At 37.9% G+C, this 17,797-nt stretch overlaps 1 protein-coding gene across 2 annotated transcripts in view; it reads left to right on the forward strand.

The window, feature by feature from the left end:
- COS1 (6,7-dimethyl-8-ribityllumazine synthase / DMRL synthase / lumazine synthase / riboflavin synthase) overlaps window positions 1–17,797 on the forward strand; it is a 196,840-nt gene that overhangs the window by 135,432 nt on the left and 43,611 nt on the right. For both annotated transcript variants that reach the window (XM_089399562.1, XM_089399560.1), the window contains exons 7-8: window positions 3,215–3,261; window positions 3,628–3,687. In XM_089399562.1, the coding sequence (XP_089255688.1) occupies window positions 3,215–3,261; window positions 3,628–3,687 (107 nt within the window). The remainder of the gene's footprint in view (window positions 1–3,214; window positions 3,262–3,627; window positions 3,688–17,797) is intronic.

Raw genomic sequence — 17,797 nt, forward strand, 5'->3', positions numbered from 1 at the left:
CAGATTTGTCGACAGATATGGATTGCTTGAGGGCAAGCAATCTTGGGGTGGAGGATTTGTGATGTTCCTTTTTCTGGTGTTCCTTATGGCATGGTTAGGATGGACTTTCAGAGTTGGGGGCAGACAGGTCACAGGTACATGTTGGTGTCATCAGTGGACCCAGGGGCCTTTGGAGGGGTTTTGAGGAGTTTTTATGAGGTCCATTGGCATTCGATTGGTATATTCCATCCTCCACACAATTTTCTTTTCGTTCCGTTGCATTCCCCCAACTTAAAAAAAACAGAGTTATTAATGGGTCTGACTCAATTAGTTACGCTTAAGGTGGCATTTCGGGAGGAATACTTGGCAGAACACCTTAGTGTAATAACTTGTTGGAACCGAAACGAGAAAATCTATAGGATGGGATAGTTAGAAGTGATTTTCAATGGCCGAAGAAGGCATGGTGGCTAATTTACCATTTTCCCACATTAAAAATAATATTTTAATTAAGGGAAATGTGCTCAATGATTATAATAATAATAAATTAGGAGCTTCTAGAGGGGTCCATCAGATCTATAAAAAGAGGAGGAGACCATTAGAGGATATCTTGGATTCGACATTTCTTCTTGTATGAGAGGTTAAGAACCCGGTTCTCTACTTAAGCAGTAGCCCCAAGACGGAAATCCTCGGGTGATTCAGCGAGGTTGGGTGAGTACCCATCTTCCCTTGGTGAATTCATCCAGAATTCATAGGAGAGCTTAGCAGTTGCATTTTAGCTCAGTTTTGGTGTAGGGCCAATGCAACATTGTGGCAGATTTTCAGATGGTCATCATTGTAACTATCTTCTATGGAGGGTTTATATGTAAATTTCTCAGTACATAAATAAAGCTGCATTATTCTCATTTCTTGTGTCTTTGCAATTGTCGCATTTCTGGGTTTCTTTGCAAATTTTATTTGTTGTGCTATTGATTTCACTAGGAAAATTTGTGGAGTAATTTTTGTAAGAAATATCTGGTGAAAATTTGTATTTGGGATATTACATAAAATGATGAAAATGGAAGATAAAGGAGAATGTCGCTTATATTGGGATCCTCATCATCAATAATACCCTCTAAGCATTAAAATAACATAGAAAAAGATTAACATCTCAAATAGACATTTTGTTTGAATGATGGGTACATTTTTACTAGGGTCATGGCAATCAATGCCACCAACATTGAGGTACATAGAGGGCTTGGCGCTCTTAATTAAATTCTAGTTCCATGGCCTCATACATGATAGAATCCATTGGAAATGTTGTAATCCCCCAATCCTAAAATCCTGAAAACTGTTAAGTCTGCTGTATTTTGAGTGGGATCTAAATTTTTACTTTCTCCATATGAAATCCAATAAGATTGGAACCACTCTCAAACATCTTGAAACAATTAATGATAATGTTAAAGTTGAATATTAGGTTTCACCACCCAAAAATTATTGGTTTTAGGCAAAATTTAGGTGGGATGCCCACACGTCCCCCTTTAGAGGGGGAATGCCCACAAACACCCCTTATAGGGAAACACATCCCCCACATTGGAGAAACATTTTCCATGCTTCCGCCAAGTTTCCCCAAAAGGGGAACACGGGGAAACATTTCTCTAGGCATCCCCCTATTCCGGGATTGTGGGAAATATGGGAAGCGTGCCCCCACTTGGGGGGACGCGTCCGCAGGGAAAATGGAAATTACATAATGATCCGTTCTGGATTCCTTGTTCAAATTTGTTAGGATACAGGTTCCTATAGATGCACAAGAAGTATTTGTAATAATGCAAACGGTGGCAGAGCATTTAGATCATTGAATAGGTAACATATAAATTGTTGCTTGAGGCATGGTGATGTATGATGCCTTGTTTCCAAATGATGTATCATGTAACGTATGATTGTGCCAAAAAACCATCTTACCTATTGGAGTTTTTTGTGGTTGAATTCGGCATGAGATGTAGTTGGTTTTGAGTGGCAAACTTTGCTTGAGAAACAAAAAGGAACACTTTAATAAGGTCTGTTTAGAAAACATGCATGGCTTATCCTTAAGTCCTCACAGTGGAGGAAGCCATCTTACCTTCTCAGAACTCATTTGTACTTGCAGACTGTCTCAAGCTTACCCTAGAATATGAGGCAACCTTATGACATGATTATCTGTTGATATTGTTGTTGTCTTATTGTTATTGTCATTGCTGTCTTGTTTATCTGTGATGCAGATTCCCGTAACTCCAAATCTTTTGAAGGTATTCACTATGTAGTGTGTATATTCAAAATGTAATAGGTGTAGAGTAAGAATTAATTGACTGCAGGTGTTCTACAAGTTTTGGTGAGTCAGTAACACTAACCATCATATAACTCCTTTGTACTGTTCTCAATGATCACTACATATCCTCTTTGGCAAAAGCAAAAAAGATATCAACAGTAAAATTGCTCTTTTTTGAATACTAGATCTTGAATATCGTTATTTTTGTTCATGAGTGTGATACATTGCTTCATCACTTCTATGCCTTTGCTTGCAAACACTGGATCTAGCTATGCTATGACTTTTGTTGATGATTGCTCTCTATCTGGTAACTTTCTTCACTTATTTCATATTCACAGATTTTTAATGGTTTGAGACCATTGGAAAAAGTTCACTCGAGTTTTCAAGCTCTCAATCTATACTGTCAGTTAATGTTGAACTTCTCGAGTTCAGGCTTTTGATGAATCACTATAATTCGAACTCACAAGAATAAATTAAAATGCTATCTTGTTCGTTAATTTTCCCTTGTTTTGCCTGACAGTTGTGTAACTGCGTGCTTTTTCCTATTCTTGATGAAAATAAAATGCTATCTTTTAGTTTGTTAGCTCTTTCTAAAATATTAATCAAATTTATGTGGAATGCTTGTTGCATTTTGCTTTCTTTGACCACGTAGTTTGTTGCAGTATTTGTAGTCTGATTTTAATATTGACGGAGGGTTTTGATTTAGACTCAAAATTTCCACCTCACTATGTCCTTTGCAGAGAATGCACGCTTGTCTCAATTTGGTTATTGATCATTTGACATGGTTTTTTTTTGGAAAGGAATGATCTCATTTGATCCCTTCAAGAATCAAAATTTTAATAGAGATGCAGAATAAATTAAAACGTTTTAGGAACTCTTGGTTCTTATAGGAGCTTTTCTGTGTTAGGAGGTACTGAGATGTATGCATGTTGGTTCTTTCTATGGATGTCACAGGTATACCATGCATATTTGGTGTTCTAACTTGTGAGAATATGGAACAGGTAACCTTCCTCTCTGATTTTATGAATTTAGATATTCAATATGATTGATTTATTAGACAAGGTAGAGAACTTTGCAAAGAAGTCATTGTCACGGAATAACATCAAGGGTACCCACTGTTCAATTTATAACAGTTTTGATAAAAAAGTAGTGCAATTCCTTTTCTAAGTATGTGCGAAAAATATGGAAAACTTAAGGAAACTATATCTATCCATTTGGACCTACCTCTCTCCAGTCACAGGAGTTTCTCTAACATGCATGTCCATTTTGTCATTTGCTCATTTCAGCAATTGCTGTTTGAATCATGTGGATGAATATGGTCAGTGAAATGAAAACTTATTTGTATCACTTATAATGGGATCTTACAGGCCCTTGACAGAGCTGGTGGCAAGGTTGGAAACAAAGGTGCTGAAGCTGCTGTGACTGCGGTGAGATATGCCATCTTGTTTAGATTAAATTATCATTGCTATATTCCAGGTTTCTAAAATAATGTTTTGTCAGTTGCTCCTTTATTCATATTTAATTTATGGAGTAGGTTTCTATAGTTTCTTTTGTAACTCTTCAACTGTTGATAAGTCCTTTGAAACAAGAAAACGATTCCTTCTACATTTATTCATTTGCCAGGATAAATATCATACAGCATAGATGTCCTCCTTTTATGATTGGAGTACTAGCAATACTTTGTGTACCTAATTGGAAAGCAGTGAAGGTCTAAGCCAAATTAGAAATGGTATTCATGTGGCTTCGGTCCAACATAGTCCCTATAGTGTAAATGATTGTTATTAACTTATTCCAAAGTATCATAGTAATCTTTGGAATTCCATTTGGAAGTATAGTGACAGTACAAAAGTCCCAATTAGGCCCCTCTGTACCTAATTGGAAAGCAATGCAGGTCTAAGCTAAATTGATGATGACATTATGTGGCTTTGGTAAAACATAGGCCCTGCTACCCCTCCATTTTGTTGAAATTTGGGCAGCTATGGGATGAATTTCCATGAGAAACCCTACTTCCCCAAATATGTTAATTTTGGCATTGTTGACCACACTTTGTCAACAGTCCAAGGAAGCAGAATGCAAAGATATGATTTTTTTTTTCAAAAATTCAAAGTCATCAGCCAACACTATTGTATCATTGTAAATCCAATTTCTGCAAGTTGTATTGGAAATGATGCTAGTATGACCATTTAATTATGTAACAACACCTAGGTAAGCCTTTGATTTTGGCAAAGGATTTCATCCTAGGAAGCTTTTTATCCTCACCGAATTATGTGTGTTTCTAAACATGGATAATCAACAAAGTTTCTCTTCCAGCTTAACCCCAAAGCTAGGGTGGAATCCCTTGACAAGGTCTTAGGTGATTCCTAGTGTTATATCGAGTCTTTTGTAAAAGTGTGTTTGAGAATAATTTAAGCACATTTGGCTAATTTATTTTATTACAAATACACTTGGTCTATACTAGATCATATTGTGTTGCAAAATTGGGTAAATTATTGAGGGTCTGAGTCTAAATGTGTTTTCCCCTTCTAAGGGTTGATTTTGTAATAATTTGATGCTTACAATATTTTAGTACATGGTCCCTCATATTTATACACCATGGCTAAAATATTTGAGGGTGAAAAAATAATTAATCCCCTCTAGTGTCAATTAATTAATTTTTATGGCAAAATTAAATTAAATCCCAAGATCCACGGGGCTTTGGATTGACGGTGAATGAGTGCACTATTAAGGCACTCCTTCCGATAGGTCACTGGTTCAAATCCCCCATGGGTGCTTACCTACCAAAAAAAAAAAAAAAAAATCCCAAGAGAGAAAATTAATTAATCTTGAGTCAAAAATAATTATAGAGATTAATTTCTCTCCAAGTGGAAAATAATAAAAAATTCGTGGGTCGAAGGAAAGTCAATTTTTGGAGGTCCCCACCAAGGGAAAAATAGATATTTCAAGAAAATTTGAGCCCTTGGACCATGGTGGTTAAGTCAAATTCAAATTTTTAAGAAAATTAATCCAAAATATAAATTTTTGGATTAATCAAAAGTAGATTTTTAAGAAAAATTCGAATTTTCCCTCAAAATTAAAAATTCAACGATGGAGATTAAAAGATGATCAAGCTTCTATTTTCTATCTTTGGATGATGTAATTCTTGAATGTTGGTATTGAGTTGCTACTTTGCTGGAAACATTTTGTATCATAATAGAAAAATTTTTGGGTTTAGTTCAGGGTGTTTTTCTTTCGCTGATCTATGGTATGTGTTAGCTATGTGTGATTTTATATTGCGTTGAATATTGCTAAATAATTGTTATTTTATTTGTTGGTGATAAGAACATTCTATTGGTACATGCTATCTTAGGTGATCTGATTCACCATATGATCTAACAATTTTCTTGAGATTATTATAGAGATTCACAGGTACGCTAGCCCTTGGGCTTCAAGTTCACAGATTGTGGGGAAGAGCTGACTATGTTTGGGCTCTGAGATTTCTTTATGGTATTTGATTTTGTAAGAGGGTTTTGACCAATATTTGTTTTTAGAAATTTGCTCATCCATTGTTATTTATCTAAAATTATTTCTACAAAAGATTGTAAATTTGTAAATAATTTCTAACCTAAGTTGCAGGAAACATGGGCAGAGGGTCCGATTTCGTACGGAAACGAAATGGAAATGAGGAAACTTGTACGGTACAACCCAAAAACTCGTTTCCGACTGTACTGGCCTGTTTCTCGAGGAGGAAACATGGCCAATACAGTCGAAAACGAGTTTCTGGGCCGTACGACGGAGTTTCCCCACGCAGATTGAATTTTTCTTAATTAATTAATTTATTTTGTTTTCTATTTTTTAATTGGGTGACTAAAGTGGCTTCTAGTTGCTTCTAGATGCCTCTCTCAAGTTATAAAAGTGACCTTCGCCTCATTCTCTCATCACACAATTGAGCAAGTCGTTTCTCTTGGAGACTGGCAATTTTAGCAAAGGAGAAGAGAGGAAGAGAGCAGTGGTTTCAGCTAGGGTGTTTTCAATAGTGAGCAAAGGAGATTTCAACAGCAAGAGCAAGAGATTTTAGCAGCAAGAAAAAGAGATTTCAGCAACAAATTTGGAGTGCAGAGTTTCCGGCTACGACATTCTTGATTTTTTGGCTCAGCTACAACCATAGTTCTCGTCTTTTCTGGCATTTTGGGGTAGCTTCAGCGACAAAAAATTAATTTGGGTAAGCAACATTCATATTCTTAGTTTTTTCCTACTATTTCTTCAATTTTCGAGGGTTTATGCTGCAAAAAATATGAAAAACGTTTTTTATTTACAGATTTGTTTTTTTAATTTATTTTTGCAGCAATGGCTTCCAACCAAAGTGCAGCTACAAGTTCAAGCCCTAGGGCCAACCCAAGGGCTGAATATTATCCTCTTTGAAGGCATGTTCAGAAGCTTAAAAAATGTGGAGGTGGTGGCTCATGGGAATGGCGATATAATCTTTGCAATAATTCGTACAAGGGCTCCTACCGAAGAGTGAAGGCACATCTTTTACATGGAGGAGGACAGGGGGTTGTGGGTTGCACAAAAACAATAGATCCATTGACAAGGAGGGCATATCAAAGAGAGCAAGATGAGGCGGATGTTATTAAGAGAAGGCATGATGAGCTTACTCAAGCTACTCCTCAAGCTCCATCTAACATTGAGCCAAAGATTGTAGTTGAAGCAAGAAAGAGGAGAGCCAGTGCCACTCAACAACATGAACAACCAGCACCCAAAAATACCAGAGGGGCATCCCCTTCAGTTCAGGATAGCATAATTGCTAAATTGGTGAATGTGCAAGCGAGAGAAGAAACTGATTCCAGAGTGGCTAGGTGCATTTATGCATGTGGTATCCCATTCAATGTTGTTTCCTCTCCTTACTGGCAGGATATGATCAGGGCAATTAAAAAAGCTCCTCAAGGGTACAAGGGACCCAACTATGAGAAAGTCAAAACTCAGCTTCTCAAAAATGAGAAGGAGCTTGTGGAGGATATTTTATCACCAATTCATTCTTCCTGGAGTAGCTCTGGGGTTACCATAGTCTCAGATGGATGGACAGATACAAGGCGCAAGCCATTGATAAATATCATTGCCACTTCCCCTAAAGGAGCAATGTTTATCAAGGCGGAAAACTGCTCAGGAGAGGTAAAAGATGCACAGTTCATTGCTGATGTTATTATAAAAGCTATTGAACAAATAGGGCCTAACCAGGTGGTGCAAGTTATCATGGATAATGCACCAGTTTGCAAAGCTGTAGGTTTAATTATTGAGGGAAGGTATGACCACATCTTTTGGACACCATGCATTGTCCATAATCTAAATATGATCTTAGAGGAGATCGACAACAAAGTTTCCTGGATAAAGGAAATCACAGGGGAAGCAAGGGAGATTGTCAAATTCATTACCAACCACCACCAATCTCAGGCCATATTTCGAGAGTACTCCAAATTGGAGTTGTTAAAAGTCGCTAAGACAAGATATGCCTCAAACTTCTTGATGTTGTGCCGCCTTGTTGAGGTTAAGCATGCATTAGTTTCTATGGTGGTGAGTCAACTTTGGATTGAGTGGAGACAAGCAGATTCAAAGCAGGGATATATGGTTCGTAGATTGTGCCTTGATGAGGATTGGTGGAGCAAGGTAGATTGCTTGCTAAAGTTCACAACCCTTGCATTTGAGCTTCTTCAGAGTGCTGACACTGACCAACCTTTCTTAGCAGAGGTATATGATGGCATGGATTCCATGGTTGAGAAAACTATGGAAATAATTTCGCAAGAGTCTCCACAACTTTTGTTTGTTGATGATCATTTTGTTGGTTTAGTCAAGAAAATCATTGTTGATAGGTGGAACAATTTCAACACTCCATTGCACACTTTAGCACATGCCTTGAACCCCAAATTTTATGATGAGGAGCTTATTGCTCAAAGCAATGGGAAGAGGAAGGCACCCCATAAGGATAGAGAGGTGGCTAATGGGGTGAAAAAAGCCCTTATGAGAATGTTTCCTTCTCATCTACACAGGGAGGTAAAGGAAGAATTTGCCAGTTTTGCTGTAGGAATAGATGATTATGCAGATATATCAGCTTTGGAGGAGAGAAGCACCATGAATCCAATTAGGTGGTGGATTTGTCATGGAGCAAATGGTGTACATTTGCAAAACCTTTCCATTCGTATTCTTTCACAAGTGGCAAGCTCTTCATCAGCAGAAAGGAATTGGAGCACTTATGGTTTTATTCATTCTGTGAAGTGCAATAGGTTGGGCTCACAGAAGGTAGAGGATCTTGTTTATGTGCACTCCAACCTTCGCCTTGCATCTCGTAGGGGTCCAGAATACAACAGTGGTCCTTCTAAAGAATGGGATGTGGATGCAGAAAGTCCTAATTTGGATCTCTCTCTTGCTGCCCTGAATATTGAGGTCCAGCTTGGAAGTGGAATTGGCCCATCATCTTCTTCAGCACCACCATCCACTGTTGAGCATTGTTCTGCTTCTATTTTTGATGAGGATTATTCTTTTGTCTCTATAGTTCTTGCAGCCTTATAGTCTTTATTGTACTTGCAACCTCATATATTAATATATAATAAAGGCTGATTTTGAGATTTGGATATATAATAAAGGTTGCTTTTGGATATTCCGATATTTTTATTTTCATTATGTGATCATTCATGAGTAAATGTGATGTAAATTTAATCATAATGTTTAAATGTAATAAATTATAAAGTATCATGTATGCTTTATGATTGCACACACACACACACACACACACACACACACACATATATATATATATATTCGCGTTTCCCTGTTTCCAAAATTTGGGGAGTTCGCGTTTTGTACCTGTGCCCGTTTCGGAAACTCGTACTCGTTTCCCTATTTTGTGCAACTTGGTTTCTAACCCATTTGTTTTGTAGCACTTGGGGTCTTATTATTTTTTGGGGTTTTGTATTTTTGTATATATATATTTGGTGCCACTTGGAGTGCATGATGTGGAGAAAATATGAGACTATATTGTACACTAGTGTAATGTAAAGTGAAGGTTGCAAAGACATGCCAGTGTGCTATACTTGCTGCTTGTATATCTTTGGAGTGACCAGCTTTAGTTGGGAGAAATTTCTAACTAGAAGTTGGTGGCTTGGGTTGGTTATTTTGGTGGATGCTCTAGTTAGGGTTTGGAGTACTTGACTTGTATCAACTTGTATGTACTTGTTCTTCATCTCATATATATATATGAAGTGTTCTAGCTATCCACACTTCTTGTACTTACATGTTAAATTTCAGCTTTTGTTATCTTGATGATTGAGTGGTTTCTAGCGCTGGTTATGCTTGCTGGTTTAATATAACATTTAATTGATTTTGTTATGTGATTTAACAAAAATCTAGAAGCTAAAGGGGCATATTTATTGTTGTAATATTCTTCTAAAATAAGTTATTTTCAGATCTGTAATTTGCTTGGGAAGTGAGCCCTAAGGGCTGAAGCATTGTTACATTGAACTAAACTTTTTTGTTGTTTATTTTCTTGGGTTGCCTTGTATATTTTGTAGAAGAGAACTTAAGTATTTGTTGCTACAATTTAATATTTCAGATACAACCTTAACATTGGAAGCTTGTAGGAAATAGATTTGGGAAACCCTCAAGGTTGAGGTGATATTTTTGAATTTGCATTGAGAAACCTTTCTCAAAATTCCCATATTAACATTTAGGGGTGACATCACTCCCCTTAAGCTCCATATTGTCCACACCAACATAGTTCTAAAGCTTAGTGAAGGTGGTCTCTGGTAGAAGTCTAGGTAACTTGACTAGATTGGTGAAGGTAGTGAAGTGTGTTGATGTTTGTTGTATTGGATAAGAACTTCCACATGTCTAAAGTGTCAAGACGTGTGGAAGTCGTCAAAAGTATTCATCTTAGTAATTCACTTTAATTAAATAAGTATTAAAGTGAAGTGGTTTTTATAAAAGTGAGTTTAATATTAATAATTAGATGAATCTTGAATGTTGTTCCCAAGTGAGGTGAGGTCTAATCTCAACTGTCAATCACTTTGGATATTAGGCTAAATTGATTTCATCATAACTGAAGATTATAAAATCAGGGCTAGGTGAAAGAGAAAGACACACAAGAGACATTGAGTAATTGAGTCACGAAGGATAGCTATTCAAGAACACAATGAGGGTGATAAAGGATCTTTATCCATTGTTTAAGCTAAGGGAGAAAAGGACACAAGGACACAATGTGGATAATTATAACACTAGAAAATAGGTCGAGGTCGTACAACACCAATGGAGGCCATACTATATTTCTGGGCACCAATTGTAGGAGATAAAGATAATAATGGAGGTTGTCCTGAGGTGTATGAACCATAGCATGTAAAAGCAACAAAAGGAAAGGCCATATGCGATTCGTATTAGATTGTATGCAGGTTGAGGGATTGTACTCGGATTGAGAGAGCCATAGTACGATGAGAAGATCGTACGTAGGTTGTACCAGAAGTGCAAGAGTGCTGAGGGTTTCTACCAGGTGGTATGAGAGTCATATGAAGCAATACAGGTGAAAATTGGATATCTTTAGGGGCATGCCTATCATGTTTTAATTGCTCTAATTTTCCTAGTAATTCTCTATGGGCCATTTTCCCAAGAAGGAAGCCATTATATGCGTTGATGTTATTTTAATGAAAAACAAAATTGAAGGGTACAAATAGTTTGGGTGTTTGGATGGAAATTGGTTTCATTTGCCTCTATTAAATATTTTATTTACTAGTTAGAAATCTTGGTAGCGCATTTTATTGAGTAAGTTGTAATTTAAATTAATTTTTCAGTAAGGAAATTACTGGGAAGTAATTTGCCAATTTATTGGGGTTAAGATATACACTTTGAGAAGGAGATTGATTTCAAGTTTGCACAACAATTTGCAATAAATATATTAGATCTACAAGGTTATCTCAACAGATCTATAAACTAACAGTGATATTGGTGGAGGCCGTATCCCTCAGAGTGAGAGAGGGAGGTTGTACCAATTAGGTCGAGGGTGCAACAATTTGTACGAGGAGGCCATAAAACTGTTAAGGGAACAATAATACAACTTGTACAATAACCAACAATAAAATTCTTGTGGGTGCTTGAAGGAATAAGCACATGGAAGTTTGATAAGATCTAGAAATGGCAACAACAAGTCTAAGGTTTGAAGACAACTTGGATGGAGCTTTAGGCTTCTTGTCTTCGAGGACAAGGGTCACCTTGCTTTCAAAGGAAAATGACCTTGGGATATTGTTGACAAGGTAATTCCTTCACGAACAGACCTAGTGCAATTAGTGGTTCATAAGAAGGACATTGGAGCCCAGCTAGTAGCATGGATGCATTTAAGGATATTTGACACCTCACCTGTTTGAGAAGTAGTCGGCCAGAGAAATATTCAAGGCTTTAGTGGATTTATTCTAGAGTGATAACATGAGCCAAATGGTGATCTTGAGGAAGAAGTTAAGATCCATACAGATGTGAATATCTTACAGTGTTACAAACTATGTCATGAGGATCACCAAGATATATGATCAATGTGCAATGATTAGGGAGAAGGTGGATGATGTAGAGTTAGTTAATGTGGTATTGAATGGATTTTCAAAATATTGGGAACCATTTGTCAAGGGTGTCGGTGCTTGGGAGAAACATTCCAATTTTGAGAGACTTTGGGATGACTGCATCTAGGAAGAGGCTCAAGAGAAGGAGAAGATAACTTGGCCCTTGTGAGTCATGCAATAAAGGGCAGAAGAAAGGGTTCCACCGAGAAGGATAAAGGTGAGGAGTCAATCACATAACCAAGGAAGAAGAAAGACTTGAGCAAGATCAAGTGTTTCATATGCCACAAGAATGGACATTATGCATCTTAGTGTCCTGAGAAGAAGAATAGTAAGGAAAAAACACAACTGGTAGTAAGATCAAAAGAAACTTAGTTGGATGAGTTTGTTGTGAAGTTTGAAAAGTACTTCTGACAATTTTCCTCCTTTTCTACCAACACAATCACTAAGAGTGCATGTTACTTGGATAGTCATGCATCTCATCACATGAAAGAAACATGGGAGCTTTTTAGTAGTATGATGGAGAAACGCTTGGGGATTCATGTGGAGCTTGGTGATGATGCCAAGTATGCAGTGAAAGGGGAGGGAACAATCTTGTTCCAACTTGAGCCCAGGACATTCTATATGTACCAAGACCAAGAAAGAATTTGCTCTCAGTTTCAATTATGGAGGATAGGGGCTTTGTTGTCATGTTTTAGAGAAGGAAAGTACTCATTTTCGCAGAGGGATCTAACCTTGACACAACAATGGTCATTGAGGGTTAGAGAGGGAAATTTATATAAGTTGTAGGGTAAGCTAGTTCAGGCCTTGGTACATGACGTTGAAAACCCATGTGAGTTAAGACACAAGAGGATGGAACACCTGCATTATAGGGTATTGTTGATTTTGAGGGTCTCCCAGAGTTCAGTATTGAGAAATAGGGTATGTGTAGAGGGTGTGCACTTGGCAAGAATGCCAAGTTTTGGTTTTCGAAGCATCAAGACTAGGTCCAAAGGTATCTTGGATCTCTTCCATTTAGATGTGTGTGGATCAATGTGAGTGATATTTGTGCAAGGGCCATTGTACTATGTGACCTTCATTGATGAATTTTGTAGGAAAACCTGGATCTTCTTTATGAGGACCGAGGATGAGGTATTTAGTCGATTTCAAGTGTTTAAGGGTTAGGTGGAGAACCAAACAAAAAAGAAGATCAAGGTCTTGAGGTTGGATAATGGGGGTGAGTACACTTCCAATGACTTCAAGTATTTCTACAAGGAGGCAAGGATCAAGAGGGAGTAGATAGTCTCCTATAAGTTATAACCTTAGTAGCATGGGGTTGCAAAGAGAAAGAATCAGTGCATCATCGAAGCTACCAAGGCTTTCATGACTAGGATTTGCCTATGTTTCTTTGGGAAGAGGCATGTAATATGACAATATATATTCAAAACATGAGTCCTCATAAGGTATTAGGGGACATGACTCAGAGGAAGCATTCTCTCGGGTGAAGCCAGAGATATGGAAATTTAGGATCTTTGGTTGTCCAATATACATCCATGTGCCTGTGTAGAAGAGGACAAAGCTGAAGTCTTCATGAGAGAAGTGCATATTTTTTGGGTACAACAAAACTTCAAAAGATTAGAAGATCTTCATTCCAATGTAGAGGACGACAATTGTGAGTAGACATGTGAAGTTTGAGGAGAATATGACATCTAGGAAGTCACATGACCCACTACTAGTGACAGAGGATGAGGAACAGGAGGCTCCAAGGGATGAACAATGTTGAACAACTTCAAGTTTAGGGAGTCGAACTTCAAGTGGGGAGGTGTAGTCATTAACTCCTCCCAACTTTGTTCGAAGATCCTAGTGGTTTACACATACATTGAAGGATGCTTCAGAGCATGTTGAGGCCACTAGGACCACATTTAGGGAGAGCAAGCCTCCGAAGAAGTTTTTGAACTATATGGCACTAATGGGTAGCATCATGGAAGAAGCAACAAACCAATAAGTTTAGTAGAATGCCATGGTGGAGGATGATGTGTGGGGCATTGTGCCAAGGTTGGAGGGAAAGTTAGTTCCAGGTGGTTCTTCAAGAAGTTCCTTCCTTCCTAAGAGGGAGTGTTGATGTTTGTAGCATCGAATGGGAACTTCCACGCATGTCTGATTGTTTAGACATGTGGAAGTTGTCCAAAGTCTTTACCTTAGTAATTCACTTTAATCAAAGGAATTAATTAAAGTGAAGTGCTTTTTATAAAAGTGAGTTTAATCTAATAAAATGCAAAGGTTTTTTTACATTAATGAATTAGACGAATCTTGGCCATTGATGCCAAGTGAGGTGAGATCTAATCTCAACCTTCATTCACTTTGTATGTTAGGGTTAATTGATTTGGTCATAACTCGAGATTATAAAATCAAGGCTAGGTGAAGGAGAAAGAAACACAAGAGACATTGAGTGATTGAGTCACAAAGGACAATGATTCAAGGAGAACATATATATGAGCAACAACTGTTGAGCACACACTTATACTAAGAGGCGCACCCTGGGAGGGGGGGGATCAATATAAGACATTTATTTATTTATTTAAACATTCATTAACCATAAGAAAACAATCCCATGTGAGAACTATCAATTGCTAAACATGGAACACAAGATTTACATGGAAACCCTTTCTCCCAAAACTTGTTGTTTTTGGTCTCTTCCCAATAATGACCTTGTACATCATGCCACAAATCCAATTTTGTAAATCTGATTTTGAAATTTTTATCTGAGGCACTTTTGTAGGTCTCCTTGGATCTTTGAAAGTTTCATAGTTTGAAAAGTCCCAGAAAAGAATTTACAACAAAACATTAGAGAAATTTTGGGGTCTAAAATGGGCCTCAAAACAAAAATGTACAATAAAAAATCAACTTTATAAGAACCAATAGGATTCAAGGTGATGATGTCAACCATGGGGGATGATTCACCATTTTTGGAGTAAAAAAGTAAAAAGATTAAAAAATAAAAAACAAAATTTTCAACTTATCTCCCTATGATTTTATTCAAATTTCGAGCGAGAATACTCATTGGATGCATAATTTAATTCCTCATCCAAGGAATACCCATGCTGCATACTTTTGATTGACCTTGCTACACGAAAAATGAGAAATACATGAGAAAACTACTTTTTTAACTCGTATTTTCAATTTCTCTTCCTATGATTTTACTCAAATTTCGAGCGGGAGCACTCGTTGGATACATAAATTAATTCCTCATCCAGGGAGTACCTTGTTGCATACTTTCAATGGAACCTAGTGTTAATCAAAGGGTGGATCTCTTATAAAACCACTAGATTCAAGATTGAGCATATCGCTCATGGCCCAAGTTTTGGGCAAAATCACTGCAACCTAGCCAAGTTAGTCTCCTTTACATTGGCTTGGTGTAGCCTGAATGAAATACACTTTCTAGGCCTTACTTATAACCATTGTGACCTTGACTAATTTTATGTAACTGCACGTATAACATAGAGTGGGAGGAAGGCCCTTTCTCTTATCGTCAACTTCTTAGTCTTATTTGTGATATTGGATGAGTTTATCGAGCAATGTGACGACTGACTTGAAGGCCTGGGTGCTAGTCATATAACCGCAACATGAGACCAAGAGCTAGAGGTCATATGATCAACAACTAGGAACATGTGAGAGAGATCAACGACCGAGAGAGGGCCCAAAATGACGTAAGCTCGAAGGTTATAACCCTAGAAGCCCATGAGAAGTCGCACAATAGAAAGGCTAGTCTAATGAGGACCAGGCTAGCGTGGAAGGGCGGATAACATGGAGTAGGCCGGGATGATGTGGAAGCTGTGCATTGGCCGACGGCAGAACCAATCCCTTGTATAGAGGGTTTATCGCGAGGTTAGAAAGTGGAAGGTGGGACCTACTTGGATGGGAATCTGGTAGCTGTCGATGACAATATCTCTGCCGGGAGTCCATCTCCTAGAGATAACAATGCACAACACTTAAGGGAGAGTCGGGCTGACTCAACATTGGGCTGCCGTGGTAGGAGAAAGACCACCAGAGCCGTTAGGCAAGGCTGAGAGCCATGGGCCAATCAAGGGCATCATATGCATAAGAGGAGAGGCCCATTAAGGCAAATAAGCATAGAGGTTGATTCCCGACAGTTTAATTGCAAGCGCATTTCGAAAGAAGTGGGATGATGTAACCCGGGACATGGTGGCCTCCACTTGATCTTGACTGTCATTGTATTGGTGTGGGGCGGACCGACGAGATAGGTAAGCTCGTAAGGATGTGTTACCGCTCAAACTAGCAGTGGTCCTAGGAGGGGATCCTATAGAGAAACTACTAGATCGAGGGGTAAAAATGGAGTAATAGCCCACTGTCACCTCAGCTAAAGCTCCTTGCTCTTTACAGACTTTCATCGATGGGAGCATACTAAGTATGAGAGGAATCACAAGGATTGATAGTTCAATGATGAGATGTGTTGTAGCGACTGCAACACCCTCCAAAATTTTGGCCTGCATCCAATTTCAGAGCCTTCCTTGGTTTTTCCCTTGATGTTTGCAAACTCTCGGGCTCATCCCATGAGCTCGTGTCGAGTCTTTACACCCTCCTCGCTTGACCATTTACTGGTCGTCTTTTAGCATGTAGGTTGCAATGCCATGCTTGCAGTATGTTGAAGCCTCGAAAATTGCTGCAACAACATGGGGGGAAACCACCCGGTCAGGGACTTGAATACCGTCCCTTATTTGTTTGGAATAGTGGCTCCGACTGGGTATAATGGGACCAGATTCCCAATAAAATGTGATAGGATCGATAAAGTATTAATGACCAAAAACTAAGTGATAGATGGGGTGGTTTTCAACTGGAATATACGTATATTAATCTATCTATTTACTCGGGGTTTTACTTATATTTATGCGATCTAGAATAATGATCCTTAGTGTATGATAATGAAGATTGATCAAACACTTACAGAAATGAAAGCTTTTTGAAATAATTATTTTGATTAAATAGTTAATCAAAATAATTGATAAAACACATATCGCATCAAATATCGCTCAAAAATTGCTCATATATGTATTAAAGGATGACAATTCAAGCATGTTCAAAAGTGAATAAATTTAGAACTGCGTTAATAGAGATACATATATCAAACAATACAAAAAGAAATGGCTATTAATTCATAAACAAACAAATATACATTGATAAAAGTACCTGATGCATATGACTCCGCTCATGAAATAAATAGCTCCACTTCAGTAAGATGGTTTCAAAAGTACAAAAGTGCAAGCTTCCAAAGCCTTCTTGACAAAACTTCAGGACTCTGATCCAGTCATTCTACTAAGACAAACTTCAAAAGTACAAAAGTGCAAGCTTTCAAAGCTTTTCTTTATAAAATTGGGGACCCTTTCTTCATAGACATGAAAGGGTTTATATAATAAAAATAAAGTACAAAAATAGATATTACATGAAAGTTCTGAGGAGGTTTAAACAACTCTCCTTAAAATAAGTGACAAAAATACAAAAATAGAAATTGTTGCAATGACGAGCTCAAGAATGTAATGGTGTCTACTCTTTCATTCGTTGTCTGAGCTCGTAAATATCCATCATCGACTTGACTTCAGGAGGCTGACTCGTCCTCATGTGCAGTTGTCCTGTATACACTGCATCTGAAAGAGTAGGAAGCATATGTGTGGATGAGTCAGCGAGGCAGCGTAGCATTAGCCACTGACTATGTGGCTTCACCAGATATTTCCAATATACTTCCCAGTCTAGTTTGGTCAGTTGTTTAATTGCCTCTTCCCTCGCTTTTGAAGTTTCTTGCCATTGTGTTTCCAGGACTCTGATATCGGGGAGACTCCCAGGTGGGCATTCCTGTATCAAGTTAGCATTGTGCAAATTATCATTGATGGTTTCAATGATATTATTTGCAACATCGGTTGCTCTAGAAACTGCTCTTTCTGCCTGCTTCAGTCGAATGTCCCAATCGATAAAGAGGATTTCCTTATGT

This window comes from Pinus tabuliformis, chromosome 2_1 (genome assembly GCF_031772625.1).
Source record: "Pinus tabuliformis cultivar Carrire ecotype Pingquan chromosome 2_1, CPIR1, whole genome shotgun sequence".
Classification (NCBI taxonomy): Eukaryota; Viridiplantae; Streptophyta; class Pinopsida; order Pinales; family Pinaceae; genus Pinus; species Pinus tabuliformis.